Below are 16618 nucleotides of genomic sequence, written 5' to 3' on the forward strand. Positions count from 1 at the left end.
GGACTTTACAGCACACTCTTGTCGAAAGATGACTTGCAACATTGCAGTAGTCACTTACAGGGGGGGGGGGGGTATTCGTGGTCCATCTGAAATCTCGATATTTTTGTGGTATTTCTACCATATTCTATAAAATTCGTCAATTTTTAAGCCCCGCTAGAAGCAAAAGTATTCACACATCTGAATTGCATGCTTACTGTTTGGCCATAAAGTTTCATAATAAATGTCCGAGTGAGGGGCTTATGTCAGAATTTGTTTTTGAGGGAAATGGCGGAATCTGAACAACCTTAAAATAGGTGAACCGTCCAAAATCCTTTGGGAAATATGCTTGAAGTATTAAAGGTCTTCAGATTCATGGGAAGGACACAGGCCTGAAATTTCCTGTCTCCTGTGTGCTTGTATCCAAGAATTTTGCCTTGTTCTATATTCATTTTTATAAGACCTGCTTAGAAATTTGGCCACTTGTGGTGAAAAGCAACTTTTCAATCTCCATTTTTATGATGCTTCCTTAAGGGTTTGAACTCTGTGCGCCTATGTATTTCTCAATATGAATTTTGTGAGAACCTCGGGCCTGACTGCAAAATCTTTGTTGTTGCCTGTCCGAATATAAAAAAAAGTTGTGAGCATAATTTTGCATTTCTTTTGGGTGAATTCAATTTGGTTTTTGAAATCCATTTTAGTCCTAAGACCATTCGAGTTCGTTTCCAAAATTCATTTTAGTTCGAAAACTAAACTAACTTCCTTTTACTGTTATGACATTTTTGCTCTCAAGAGATGACCGATGTTTCTGACATTTCTGCCCAAGCTATCTTTCGTTGGGTTAAAATGAACTAGCGGCACTAGGGCGAACGTTATAACTTATTGTTTACTTTTCGCTTTAGCTCTAGAGCGCTTGACTTTGCAAATTTAGATATTCAAGGGCATATGTCAATTTTTGTTTGCGAAACTCATCAGAAACAGATAAACTCAAGCCTTTGTCACTGTTTAAACACCAGGTGACAAGAGCTCTTATTTGAACTGAAACTGCCAACTGCCTTGCTTCTGTGAAACTAAACGAATTTCAACTGTGCATTTTCGTGCTCTTGTCTAAATTAAAATTCCCTGGTTAGCCATTTATATGCGATGTCTTAGTAAACATCATCCATGTGGGTACTTAGATCAAAACCATAGCAGGGGGGAAAATTGTCCAAAAATGATAAGTAAATTTTTATTCCAACGTGTCTTAATTTTTTCATTTATTTTATTCATAAGGTTAGGCCCGGCGGTGGCACAGTGGATTAATCTCTGCTTTGCAATGTGAGATCCAGGGTTCGATTTCAGCTGCCACAAGACCTGGCATTGCACAGGGATTAGTGTCTCCAGATAATCAAACAAAAAGAAGAAGTAAAGATTGAGATCCCTAGTCTGCTGGTTTGATGTAATTTAAAATCAAGATGTATCCAGCTCAAATATTTGGGAGGGTCGAAGTTTTACAACGAAAAGGATAATGGGGTGACAGAAAAAGCGTCCTACACCCATATCACCGTAGATAGATATAAACAGTACAATCATTCCCTATCTCAGCCAATAGACAAAGCCGAACTGAGATGCAAGTGCTACGGAGAACATATAAACAAGTATAAACATAAGCAACATTAGATTTTTTCTTGGGTAGGCACGCGTGTGGCAGAGGAAAATAATTGGTATGACTGTAATAATGCTGAAGGTAAATATAAAATTGGTTTATCTGAAAGGAGAGAAGGTGGGTTTAAAGAAAAAAAATAACACGAGGACCCCAGTATACGGATTTTTCGCGAATTTCCTTCTCTTTTTGGGAAGAAAATCCATTGTCGCACGGAATCCTGCTTTTGGACAGGTAGAAAACCCTACTCTTCGAAAAAATAGAAGTGGCAACACTATATTTATCAATAACTTAGATAAAATTACGCCAATTGCACAACTTTTTTCGGAGGTCATGAGGATCTTTCATAGCGTTATCAACAAAACTTTATGCAGCCGCGGTAACTCCAGCTCCAATAGCGTATATTAAAGTTGCTGCGGTTAAAAAGCTCGTAATGCAAATTCGCACCATTATTCAGTAACTGAGAAACATACACTGGATCGTTGATGGAAGATTAAATGGGAGGAGCTTTTATACACGCCGAGACTGTTGTAGTTAAATATTATTAATTACGACCCTATTGGTTAAATTTATCTACAGTAGCCCAAATATGCAGCTTATCATGTATTTTAATGTCTTGCTCTAATTTTTCCCTAGGGGATTCTGCATGCTAATGCTAGAGGAGGGGTAAGATGCCACTCATCCTCCTCTTTCCGCACCTGATCTAATATCACAATTGTACAAAGGGAGGGATTTTCCCTGGGATCGGTGCGAAGGAACTTCCTTCTACAGGAAGAATTAAAAGAATATTTGCTTATAAAAGGTTATTTTTCTCGTATATTTAAGCCTTCTCCCTCCTTTGCAAATTCCCTAAGGGTCCAATCTATGTGTATCAGTGTCTCAACATTTAATAACCATACCTGCCCACGGAAGGGGATGGGGAAATCTTCCTAAAATCAGCACAAATGCTCGCTTTGGAAAAACAGGGAAATTCAAGGCTGAAAAAGCACTACCGTTTTTCACTTCCCCCTCCTACTCGAAAAAAATACTCTGATACCCTATTGATGGGTTCCAACATAAAATATTTATTCATGGACCGCAAGGTTTCTTCCTCAAGATATACAAATTGAAGGAATCCTTTGAATTTTGATCACATAGACGACGAGAATAAAGAAATTTCTGACCATTCTAGTCACCTGAATCTTGATACTGCCCTTCATCGCGTAGACTATTCCATGCCAAGCTTTTCCTTCTGTCCTCTACATAATAGTGTCGGTATGTTCTGTTAATGTTCCCATGTGCTTCTTCAATAAAGCTGACGTGGATGTCCAAAAAAGGTCTTAACATTTTGTCTGTTCAATTTTTATAGACTGTTGATCTTGTGATTAGAAAGGCCACACAAGCAGCGATCTGGATTAAAAGCCAAAAGAGACAAGAGAAAGATCAACAAAGCTACTTAATGCATGGCAGCCTTCGATATCTTCTAGATGCCAAGTTTCTGACAAGTCGTTTTTCAGTTCTAATTTATTTGTCCCTAATAGCTATTCGAAGTAATCATTTATTGGACTTTTTTATATGTAAACTCCTCGAGAAAAATTCATTCGATCGACGAAAATTATCGTATTAAATGCAAATTAGGCAAAAACTTCTTCTGTATGATTAGCCAGAAAGAGAAAAAAATTTTCTACCTAAAGAAAATTTTGTTCTAATGGTTTATTCCCTATTTCCGATATTATAGTTTCTATGTTATTGTTTTTCTCGTCATTTTCTTGCGTCAGAAATTACAGGATCTCCTCAGTAACTTCAAATGGAGGGTGTATTTGAAAGGTATCTTTGTTTGGGTATTTTCATTAAAAACTGCTTTTATTAATTTTGCCGCTCCATCCCTCCACTTTTCGTGAATTGACGCCCCTGCTCCTCCTATCTCTTCCAGAATTTTATTAGCTTTAGGCCTACCACCCTTATAGAAAAGGGAAAAAGCAATTTATTGTCATAGGAGACCCTTTGTTGGGGGGGGGGGGAGAAAAAATACGAAGAACCGGCGGACAATACGAAAAATAAAAAGAAGCTTGAAAACTTTGAAATTCTTATTGTAAATACCTTGCAAATCGATTGTCTTTTGTAAATGCTTGAAAGAGCTTTCAAGTTTCTGAGCTCATATATTTTCCATACAACTCCCCTATTTTTCCTGTTTTTAAGTTATCCTCTTCGATATGTTTGCCTTTTCCGAAAAAAATCACCTTCATATCTGGCTCCGGTAGTTTTGATAAATAACAATGAAATGTTAACCCTCTGGAAATTCGAGCCTATTTTAAACGGCGCTAAAATAGTGCCATGAATCTTTTTTAGTCTCGGATGACTTAACCCCCCCCCCTATAAGGATTTTCTTAGGCTTTTAGTGTATGCGTTCCTGTTTCAGCCCGAAGATTGCGAAACCTTAGCCTTAGCCAATTTAACCTAGTTTTCATTCTGATGGCTTATTGTAAGTTTTTTATTGTTTTAAAAAATAAAGTTATGAGAAAGTCAAACTTCAGCGTAAAGAGTGAGGCGTTGAGGAGGGGACAGCCCCTTTCATATACGTAATAATTTTTGTTCGTTTTAAGTTTTAACGTCGTTCCTTACTTTCAGTAAAAAAAAAAGTTTTTTTTTATTTCATTTGTGAAGGTTTTTTAATTAATGCAGGTTTTTATTTGGGCTCACCGTGCATGAATAATTAAAACAAAATTTGCATATTAATTTTACTTTTATTTGGTTAAATGGCTTTCTCGAAACTTGTTTAATTTTATTTACGAACGGTTTTTTAGTTTTAAATTTACGTAACTTACGAATTAAATTACGTAACGAACTTCTATATTCACATATTTTTAATACGTATATTAGGGGGCTCACCTCCTAGTCAATACTTCGCTCTTTACGCTAAAGTTTGAATTTTGTTCCAATTCTTTAAAAATGACCCCTTAATCACAAAGGCCGTTAATTAGAATAAATAGCTCTTTTGAAAGTAGTAAAAAATCTTGGGCTTAAAGAGAGAGGTATTGACTAGGGGGTAAACCCAATCATATGCTTAATATTTTCTGTTCGTTTTAAGTTTCGATGTTGCTCCTTACTTTCAGTTGAAAAACTTGTTTTTTATAAATTTTCAATTTCTGATCTTTTTCTTTAATAATAATGGGAAATCCGGCGCCCCCTTCATAGCAATGTCCCTTCCCCCATAAGAGCTTCCTTCACAGAAAGATCCTCCCACATAATCCCCAACCACCCACCCCCCACCTACCAGAAAAAATCCCCCCTGAAAACGTCTTTATACTTGACAATAACCAATACTATAAGTTAACATTGGGTAAAGTTCATAACTTTCAGTCCTCCCCCCGGGGACGTCGGGGGATTAAGTCATCCTAAACGACACAGCTATCGTATTTTCGACCACGCTGAACCAACTGACAATCTCAAAATTTTTAATCGGGTGACTTTGGGGAAAAAATGAGCGTGGGAGGGGGCCTAGTTGCCCTCCTTTTTTTGTCCCTTAAAAAGGGCACTGGAACTTTTAATTTCTGTTCCAATGAGCCCTCCCACGATATTCTAGGACTACTAGGTTGATACGATCACCCCTGAAAAAAAAACAACAAAAAAACAAATAAACGCGCTTCCATGGTCTTTCTTCTGGCAAAAAATAAAAAATTCCACATTTTTGTAGATAGGAGCTTGAAACCTCTACAGTAGGGTTCTCTGATACGCTGAATCTGATGTTGTGATTTTCATTAAGTTTCTATAACTTTTAGGAGGTCTTTCCCCTTTATTCTAAAATCAGCGAAATTTTCTCAGGCGCGTAACTTTTGATGGGTAAGACTAAACTCGATGAAACTTATATATTTGAAATCAGCATGAAAATCTGATTCTTTTGATGCATCTATTGGCTGTCCGTTTTTTAGAGTTTCGGTTACCATTGAGCCGGGTCGCTCCTTACTTACAGTTCGTTACCACGAACTGTTTGATAAAAAAGTTGAGATGTCTAGGAGTTTCTCAGGTCGCTAAACTAGGTCTGGTAGCAATATATATGCAGAGAGTTCATTTTGATTTTTGACGGCTAGTATCTTCTCCAACATAGCAATGTAGGCTATATTGTGTTCTAATCAAAACAGTAAGAATCTAGATACTTTGATTTGATTTTAGATGGCCAGGATCTTGTCCAACATTAAATCAAAGTATTGTTGTTTATTTTAATGCTATATTTTCTAATTTTCGGCACAAAAGGAAATGATATATATCTCATACTTTACACGAAATTCTTTGGTAAATATTTTGCTGTTCATATTATCGACTTATAAATAGTGAACACGCCACTCGAACTTTTGCCGCCAGTGAATTTTACCCCAACCCCTATATATCTGTCTTTAGTTTAATCGCGAAATAAAGTATCTATCTTTCTATCAATCTACTTGCAAAGAACGAGAGATATAAAAAGAAGGTAACGCGGGTATTATACGTATTATTCGTATTAAGTATTACATGAGAAATAGTCGAGAAGTGAAGTTTGGTTAATGCTAATGAAATAAAACAAAGTTATGATGAAAATATAATAGTTTAGAAACAAATTTGGGCTATATCTTTGCACATTAGGGGGGGGGGGTAAAGCAGAGCAGATATTAAATATGTAACCTAAACAAACCTATTCTAACAGGTTTATTTCAACGGACAATTCCTATGCTGAGGATTAGAAACAGTGGTTTATCAATGCGTTTACAATATTTAAACTTTTGTTTTATGGGGTTTAGGGGAAAAAAAGGTGCATAGGTTAGGTTACGTATTTAATATATGCTATGCTTTACCCCCACCCTTTGATGTGCAAATATATAGCCGAAATTTGTTTCTAAAGCATTATATTTTCGTCTTATTTTGTTTTATTTCATTAGCATTAGCCAAATTTCACTTCTCGCGTTTATTGTAGCTAATAGAACAGTACAAAAAAAAAAAAAAAAAAAATACCAACTGCCTTCAATAAAATATAGTTTAAATGTATTTTCCAGCCGAGCCGAAGCTAATCGTCTGGTATAAAGAAGTTGTTTGACCAGTTTCTTGTCTCATGTTCGCGTCATTCGCGATCAAATTTTCGAGTGTTACTCGTATAATGCAAAAGTACCAAAAAGAATTTTCCTCGTGAATTTAGACCGGAAACCCCTCCGGGTAAAAATTAAAAATACGGGCCTAAAAACTCATTTTCTGGCTTTTTGATCCCCTCCCAGGGTTTAAATCACATATGTTCCTCGACATCTTAGTTTTTAAAGATCTTTTTATTTAATAGCATTTTCGCTAGCCTTATAAAGCAGCCTTTTTTTTAGTTTCAAATTACTCAACTAGCCACGAGCGATACACAGCACAGCTCTTAAAGAGCTGGGCGACTTGACTTCTTTGTAGGTTAAAAGACCCGAAGCCAAACTGAAACCTTTTGAAATATCTTGTCTATCTTGTCTCGAAAGTTAAATGCACCTGGTTCAAACAATTCACATTTGTATAGTCATTCTTCACTACTTGGCTTTAACTATGTTTGCTGTAGTAATAATTTCCTCTATAAATTGTCTACAGTATGCTATTGCTTATTATTTAAGTAAAGTACATTCATTGTAAAGTACATAATTAAGAATGTACTTCAGGGCTACTTGCCGAACTTGAGGTATTCAACACAAAAGACAAATGTGTTTTTTTTTGTATTTAGCCTCCCCCTCCAAAATAAATTCCTACTGACAGGCAAGTTTTCCCTCATGCAAGGAAAAATGTTGGAAGTCTTGGAAACTCCACAGCCAAAGACCAACTGTTTTACCTCTTTGTAGCTTACTGCGGTGGGAGAGGGAGGGCCCACTTATATTCAGGGTTCAGACCAGAAATTATTCTGTGGGAAGAAAGGTTAATTTTTCAAAACGGCTAAGCACGAATAGGCTACACGAAAACCGTACACAACTGACTATACACGTAATATGCATAATATATTATGTTATACAAGAAATTTGCAGCTGAATGTTTAATAATCATTATAAATAAAACGTTGATTGCAAAAACGTATTTTTATAGACGCTCAAACTATGTATGCCGGCAGAGGAAGGTGAGTGGGAAATCCCCCCTCCACCGAGAAACAAGAAGACATTAAACAAATGTATAAAAACAGGACAATCAGAAAATTTATGATACAGTTGCACTTAATGGTACACAGCGCTATAGACTGTCGAAGGAATGCAGTGATGGAGACCCGTAAAGCGAGTAACTGCTATCTAAATTGATCGAAGAGCGTGGTTTATCATTTAATTTACAATATTTAAACTGTTGTTTTTTGGAGGTTAGGGGGGGGGGGGCGGTACCTAGGTTAGGTTAGGTTACGTGTTTAATATGTCCTATGCTTTACCCCCCTCCCCCCCCCTAAAGTGCAAATACATAGCCCAAATTTGTTTCTAAACTATTGTATATTCATCCTATTTTTTTTTATTTTTATTAGCATTAATCAAACTTGACTTCTTTCGTGTGTACCATTAAGCGCAACATTACAAAATTTATATTGACAGTTTGAAAAAAATATCGTGGTAGCCCCTGGCCCCCCCCTCTCTTGGGGAATATTCAGTACTTGTTGATTGGCCAGAACACCCTCAAGTTCTTGATCTGAATTTAAGATCTGAGAAAACCAGTTTCATAGCCACAAAAACAAGTAAGAGGTTACAATTTGCGCTACATATTTGCACATTAGGGAGGGGGGAGTAAAGTAAAGCGGGTGTGCATGCAAAATGTGTTAGCTACATTTATTCTGCATATTATGAAGTAAGAAGGGTATTCTAACTTCATGTTGTTCAAATACTTTACCCCCACTCCCTTAATGTGCAAATATATAGCCCAAAAGTCCAGTGCATTCTGTCACCCGTCACTTTTCTTTGTGGCTATGAAACTGATTTTCTCAGATCTTACATTCAAGTCAAGAATTTGAGTGTGTTGTGTCTAGTTAACAAGTACCGAATTTTCTAGTGGCGCTGAGGGTTCAAACAATTCAATTTCAATACAATTTATTCAAATAAAAAAAAACATAAAACCAATAATAATAAAGATCCTGGAAATGAACTTGTTGAGCACCATAACAACAAAAATTTTACAGTTTTACTACTGATGACGGTCACTGTATATGTGACCGAAATATCTGGTATTTTTTGTGAATTTTCTATACACTGTCTATTAAAAAGGATTTTATCCCTATTTTGAACTTTTATTTTATTAAAAAAAATTTAATTTACAGTTATAGTACTTAGAGACAGATCTTAACTCTTTTATTCTAAGAACGACATCCTGGCTAAATAAATTAAGTCCCATGTATACTTAATATCAACGAAATATTTTCTTTTCTAGTACTACCATTATTTAGTGTCATTAACGCATTCACAGAAGAAAAAGATGTGAGAGTTGGTGAAAGTGTTGTGTTGAACTGTAAATTTCCACAAGCTCTTTTAAAGAGGAATTTGACGTACATATGGCAACGGAACAACATGGCCAGCAAAGACAGCATTGCTGCCATCGGTCTCGGATTATTTGAAGAACGGAGTACATACAGGTAATTTTGTTTTTGTTATTAAAGTATATTTAATACCGGCAATGTTTCAGGAAGCGCAAAGAGTTGTCTTTCTGCCTTCCTGAAGGAATGAAGTGAGATGAAAAATGTATCCTTATGCAGTAGCGGTTTTAGGCCTCAATCCGGGGAAAGGGAAATATATACCACAGGATTGTAAAAACATAAACAAAGCGAAATTGATGTCAGAAAAAGTTGGGAACGGCAGCTGCCTCCCCTCCCCAGGTCTAGAACCGCCACTGCTCTTGTGTATTCCAAATTCTAGCCATCGATTTCACATGAACTTGGACACTAAAATGGGGGAAAATGTTAACTCAGGGCGAGGTTTCAGTTATGAAATATGGTAGTTTCAGAGGTTTCATTTATGAAATATGGTAGTTTCAGATTTTCAGTTATGAAATATGGTAGTTTCAGAGATTTCAGTTATGAAATATAGTAGTTTCAGAGGTTTCAGTTATGAAATATGGTAGTTTCAGAGGTTTCAGTTATGAAATACTGATGGAATGTATTTTTCGCACCTGTAGAAACGAGGACATATCGAAGAATACATATTTTTTTTTATTACGGATCGAATCGGTTTGAGACCACTAGGTCTCGCATTAACCCCAAAGCCCACCTAATATTGTTTTTCTCACGCAATCGTAAGGTTTTTGGTTAGAAAGGTATCATATTTATTTAGTAGGTTGCACTTCTTGTGTATTTTGGGAAGTGAGAGAGGGGCTGCAGCCTCTTGATCTCTCTTCTGTTCCTCTCAAGCCTCTCCGTCTCTTTAATAAAAAAACAACTATGTTTCAACTATCGAAAATAGCTACACTTTAATAGCAAAAAAAAATTCAAAATTGGGCGTAGATCTTAGTTTTGACACGGTTTTTGAAGAAACTTAAGGTACAGTTGCGCTTAATGGTACACAGCGGCTACAGAATGTCGAAGGAATGCAGTAATGAAGACCCGTAAAGCGGGTAATTGCTATCTAAAGCCGCGTTTTCAGGCTCAGCGGGTTCGAACACGGGTTATTCTTGTCTAGTTTCAAGTTTCTAGTTTTTCGTCTAGTTTTGTCTAGTTCCAGCGGGTTCGAAGCTTCAACCCTGTGTTTGATACACTAGATGCACTGATGCACAACGCTTAATGCACTAGACGAGAACAAACCGTGTTCGAACCTGCTGATCCGTCAACAACCCGTCTTTAAACGCGGGTTGTTCGCGTCTAGTGCATCAAGCGTTGTGCAGCAGTGCATCTAGTGCATCAAACACGGGTTGAAGCTTCGAACCCGCTGAAACTAGACGAAAAACTAGAAACTTGAAACTAGACGAGAACAACCCGTGTTCGAACCCGCTGAGCCTGAAAACGCGGCTTAAATATATCGAAGAGCGTGGTTTTTCATTGAATTTACAATATTAAACTTTTGTTGTTTTTTTTTGGTTTAAGGGGGGGGGGGGGGGGAGCTACATAGGTTAGGTTAGGCTAGGTTGCATATTTAATATATGGTATGCTTTACCCCCCCCCCCTACTCTGCAAATATATAGCCCAAATTTGTTTCTAAACTATTATATAATGATCGCATTTTTTTTAATTTTATTTGTATTAACCAAACTTGACTTCTTTCGTGTGTACCATTAAGCGCAACAGTACCAAACTTACTTTCAGTTGGGGAGCAAACCGAATGCTGGAACGGAAAGTTGCCCCCCTCTGTCCCAAAGCAAATTTCGCCTCTGCTTAGAACCGGACAGCAAATATCCGTGTGACCTCGAATAAAAATGAAGGCTTTGTGCAATCCTGGGCCCATCTTTGTCACAGCATGGTTTTCCACACTTACGGTGCTCTTCTATCAAGAAGAGTCGAAATTCAAGAGTCGTATTTTGGGCTTTTGGATTACCGATGTCGTTATTTTCCCAAAAAATACTTATTCAGTCATTTGCAGTTTTCAATCTGTTATTCGGAGGCAAAGTATCATCCATTCATTTATTATGACTCGCAACTCTGATCTCTATAGTTGTTTGACATATGAGTTATCATCTGCCGTTATGATTCCTTTAAAAAAAAAATGCACCGCAAACTATGTCGTGGGAAATATGACTTTTGGTGGTGTCTATCCGAAACAACTTCATCGTTGTCTTATGACGGAAGACAAAGGTTTTCTTCGCTTCCCGTTTCAACAAGGGAAAGAATCATCACTTAGTGTACTTATGGAGTTCGTCACAATTCATTCTCAAAGCGGAATTTAAGATTGAAAAATATCAAACTGGAAATAAATAAACTAAAAACTGGAATTATCAAAACGTACGCAGAGCAAGTTTTTGGCATGTTCCCAATATCAAGATTTTAGTGAATTGTTCAGTATTTTTCATTTATTTCGCCTGTTTTACGTGTCTTAAAAGGCACCTCCCCCCTGTACCTATCGTGCGTTCATACTCAGTTTATAGCTATCAACCGTTTAGCATCAAACACATTTTGAACGGTTTTGGTTCGAATTGACGATACTGATAATGACTACTGAAAATGACGATACGCATACCTACACACAGTAACGACAGATGAGAGCACTCCAAACTGTAATAAGGAGTCACTTGGAATTTTGGAAAAAAAATCTGTAGTAGCTGCAAAAATCATTTAATTTGATCTTAAAATGTTCGGTACAGATCACGTTTTGTATCAGGAAGTTAGCGAAGACTGAAGAAGTTGCTACTCAACGCTGTGAAAAGTGCACATTATTTAGTTGTGGCTATGAAATCTCAAAGAACTGGAAGTTTTTCTGGTTGTTGTAAGGATATCCAACATGGCATTTTGTTTCAAGGTCTCCAGACAGGATTATTTACTTATAATGCAGGATTTGTTCTACTGTGGTTAATATCCACTTGCTTCTTTCAGCTTGCTTTCCCTTTCATAAAAGGGAAGATGATATTAACGGGAAAACCACCCGTAAGCTTAACATCCAAGCGTGCATTATCAAAGCTTTGTTTGGCTTGAATGTTCCCCTTTTGGCGCTATTTTGAGGGGGTATGTTTTTTCAAGAACAAATTTCGTTCAATTTCTTTATTAACAAAGAAAAAATGAACATAAAGCAAATTATGAATTTCAACTCGAAGAGAGCGTAAAATAAGTGTAAAACAGCGGAATGGTTGGAGTTGGACAATAGTAATGAATGTTTTCTTTTTGTCAACGAAATCGTCATTCATTTTTTTGCCGTTTTTTAAGAGTTTGCATTCGAACGAAAGGTTTTTGCACCACTGAATGTCTCAACCCTGCAAAATGATTCCATTATTCTGGTAATATACTCGTTTTCATGCTACAGAAAGTACATTTGGTGACAATCACGTAATCCTTGACAAGTTTTTGTTCATTATTGCATGCTATTCACGAGTCAATCTAAAAGGTAGCTTCCCACACAAAAATACGAAAAGCTGAAAGCTATATTTAATGAATGCACTCTCGTCACTTGATCTTGTCGTCGTGACGGTGCACAACTTCTTTACAGATATTAAACATCTTCTACTTGACTAAAGCTGGACACAAAAGGGAAGAAAGGCGGAATTCCACCATAAGGATCATCCGTTGGATCTCCTTTAAACATTTTTGAAAAAAAAAAATCGTGGCAATATTCGAAAATATAGAGATACATTTATAAAAAAGCACATCTCGAGCATTAGATTTTCTGTAAAAATAAGAAAAATTCTGAATGTCCGTTTCTTTTTTATGGCTAGGGTCATTAAACGGGAATTCGAGGCTTGCCAAATGGAATCATCTCGATGTATTCTTCCGACACTTTTTGGTGAATTAATAGTAGTGTAGTGTTGATTGTACCTTTGATATTAATTGCTGCTATATCCAAGAAGATAGTTGTGTAAACGATAATAAAGATTGAGCTATAAGTAAAAGTGGTCAGAACTTAGCTTGGGGCCCAAGGGCCTGTTTCCCTTCCTATATCTTTAAGGGGATTCGATACCATAAAGAATCAGCCTTTCTCGTCCATTGTAAGCTTTTTTAGTTTGTGTGACAAAACTGTTTTGAATTGATTGGGTGGTCTTGCCATAACTTGTAGAGCTTGCATAAGCAATCCGAATAAACGACAGAAAACTAAAAGCCAACATATACTTGCCCTAAAATGTTAGAAAAACCTTGGAACTTCTATTGTTTTGTGCCGGAGATAGAGATATTTAGTTTTAGAGAAACTTGTAGGAAGTGTAAATTTAGTTTTTTCGATCAAACGGATCAGAATTTTCTTTCAAAATTCAGGAAAGGGTTGTCCCTAAAAACGTTATAGTATACCTACTAGGAAAATGCCCGAAATCACCTCAAAAGAAATGTCATAGGATCAATTTGACAGCTCTTCGAATTTTCTGTGGTGCAACCCGCGAGCTCCTCGAAATATCGCTTCATTCTTTCCAAAAGGAACAAAATTCTGAGTATTTATGTAGACGCCGATCTTTCAAATCCTATCTGTTAACATGTAGCTTTTGTTTATTGGAATCTGGTAAATGATGAGCCCCGGTTACTTTAGGACAAACGAAAAGCTAACGTCAGTGGTCTGAGATCCCATACTGCGAATTTCTTAAGGCCCATTCGCAATGAGGTTTTACCAATGCTGATATTCAGTGAAGGCTAATTGAGCCAATCAAAATTTTCAATATAATTTCTGTAAAAATTCTCATTGCCTCCAATTAGCTAAATACTGATACACTATTAGTAAAATATCATTCTACTTAATGCCATACATTTTTCAGTACTCAAGAAATGATTAATGAGCTAAAGGCTATTAATACGATTTTTTTTTTCAGTTAGAGTTGGTTAAAAGGGTTTTTAGCTTGCTGATTACACATAGTTATGCACGGGTTATTGATCAGAATCCTTGAAGGGCCCCAAGTAGAAGCTTTAAATCCCTGATCCTTTCTTTTGAACCTATCTTAGTAGGAATTTCGCTTCTGCTCCAGAGACATCGGTATATTTAAAAACTTCTTACTGTTTCAACTTCTAAAACAGTAAGAATCTCTGTAAAAAAAAATTTGCCTATATTCAGGAAATGAGTTTATTGGCATGAGGTAAATAAATTGAGATAAAAAACAACAAAGAAAAGTAAAATCTAACGAAAAGACCGTCCAGGCAAAAAAACAAACAAAAAAACGAGTTTTTTTTGTTAATTTTAAGATCTTGCGCTCACGTCTTTCTCGTTTAGGAGGGAAACACCGACAAGCACACAGATGAGAATGGATCAATTAGTCTAATGGCTCTAAAAACGTTTCGTGGCATCTGCCTGACGAGCGAGTAAGCTCTTGAAACGATGTACTTGTAGAACAGGTGGGATGCATGATAACTGACATAGTACTAAATCCCTCTTTGATTTCCCTTAGATAAATTGTTGAAACATAGTTTTATAACCTTCATTGCGGTTTAAAAATTAACTGCATTTAAAGCGTTAGTTATGTCTATTCGCCGTGGTTTTATGCCTACGGATAACCACAAACGTGCAATTAAGCGTGGGACCTTTTTTTTTAAATAATAAGCTTTGTTTTGGTTTGTTAACTTTTACGCTTATAAAAGCTTGGAATTTAGTGGGAAACCTGGAGGAAAATCTGTTTATTCTTGCTATACTGGAAAGCCTCTTAAATAATTGGATTTATAAAGGGATAAAAAGATTAACAAAGAGGAAGAAACGGTACTTGTATGATAAACCCCCTACAGCTCAAGTTGCTCATTCATTGACTCATTATAGAACCTGTTTTTTTTCGCTAGTTTCTTTCAGCTTAGCGTGAGGTAAGACAAAGAGAAGTGACAGACTAGATGGAAAATATATAATTTGGGCTATATATTTTCACATTAGGGATGAGGGTAAAGTATTTGGACAGTGCGAAGTTAAGAAAGAATTTTTACCACATAATATGCAGAATAATTGTACCTAAAACATTAGGCATGCATACCCGCTATAGTCTACCCCCATCCCCCCTAATATTCAAGTATTTAACCCAAATTTATTTCTAAAGTATTTTTTTCTTACTTCGATATAGGATTAAGCTGTAGAAAAATATGATAGAAGAATATTAGGTAGGGGGTATATCATACAAGTACCGAATAAATTATAAGAAGCCAAATCAACCAGACACAACTGATGTTCGAACCATATGATCTTGTAAAACAGTCTGAGGCTTAGATACGAATTGGAATCAAAGTGAAAAACTTGGTCGAAGTGATCAAAGAATTTAAAGCCTAATCAAAGTAAAGCCAATACAGATAGTCTCTGTAAGAGGGAAACCCCATTGGAATCGCAGTGGGGTTACCGAGATTGAAAAATCTCGGGTTACCGAGATGAGAAAGCACATTTTTTGGCAAGTCTTTCCAACTTTTCCTGGGTGCGGAGATCCGTATGCGGTAAAGTGTATAATATTGTGAACAAAAACTGCTTTTAATTTTCTTTTTAATTTGCTTTTAATTTTCTTGAGATTGTAATGAGTCAAATTAAAAATTATAAGGACTATTGTCTGCTTTTTTAAGAAGTATTTACTAAATCTTCCATTAAAATTTTCCTCTTCCATAGTGTATGAATCACCTTCTTCTTCTGAATTTTAGGACGAATTTGTCCCATGACAGCAATTTGCTTATTGCTGTAATCGAGAGGTTGTTTAACTTAAAAATCATGTTCACCACAGTGCCATGCGTAATGGAAGTTTGCCACTTGTGGAGCAGTTTTCCATGAGGCGTGGCATGGCGTATTGGAAGTGTACTATGTGTGGTGGAATTAATGATTCCCCAGAATATGCTTCGGGTGGAGGAGAGTGGGTGACTCCCGGGTTGTATTGATTATTGTAGAATTTTTGATTGCTTAACTGGTAGGCCTAGTGCTTGTTTATATAGAATTTTTTTCCACACGAATTAGAAGAAAATCACAAGAATACGTGTTGTGGGCCATGAGCTAAGCCTAAGTTGGTGGACACAAAAGGCCTAAATTTTCTTTTCTTGAAACTGTCGTGTCTTGACACGACAGTTTCTGACATCTTCAAGACATCCTAATTTGAAAGGCGTTTCTAAGTTTGTTCTCTAAACAACCTTAAGAAATGTAACATGCAAAGTTTTCCCTATCTGATTACATTAGTCAATAAAACTTTCCTGTGAATATTTTGATACTAACTTGACTCCAGTCACTAATCCATCATAAAATATTCTATTGAAATAGATTCTATATTTTCCTCTGTCAGAATAAGTAATATAAAAGATGAAGGCAGATTTGAAAGGCGAAGAACCCACTTAAAATAACCGCTAGTATTTATTTTCGTTGACTACAAAATTGTTTGCCTCAATAAAATAGAGTTGCAGCGCTTTAATGGCTAGATACTGATATCTTCAGCCGATAGAGAAGCATGTAACAAATGATACTCGAAAATTAAGGAGTGTCCAAACCCTTGTTAACTGAATGAGTTAATGCAGTAAAAAGTTGTTGCCAAGAA

At 36.4% G+C, this 16618-nt stretch overlaps 1 protein-coding gene across 2 annotated transcripts in view; it reads left to right on the forward strand.

The window, feature by feature from the left end:
- ed (hemicentin protein echinoid) overlaps nt 1-16618 on the forward strand; it is a 143946-nt gene that overhangs the window by 21256 nt on the left and 106072 nt on the right. For both annotated transcript variants that reach the window (XM_089093520.1, XM_089093521.1), the window contains exon 2: nt 8972-9173. In XM_089093520.1, coding sequence (XP_088949646.1) covers nt 8972-9173 — 202 coding nt within the window. The remainder of the gene's footprint in view (nt 1-8971; nt 9174-16618) is intronic.

Source organism: Artemia sp. Qi Xiang Cuo, chromosome 8 (assembly GCF_049724085.1).
Source record: "Artemia sp. Qi Xiang Cuo chromosome 8, ASM4972408v1, whole genome shotgun sequence".
NCBI lineage: Eukaryota > Metazoa > Arthropoda > Branchiopoda > Anostraca > Artemiidae > Artemia > Artemia sp. Qi Xiang Cuo.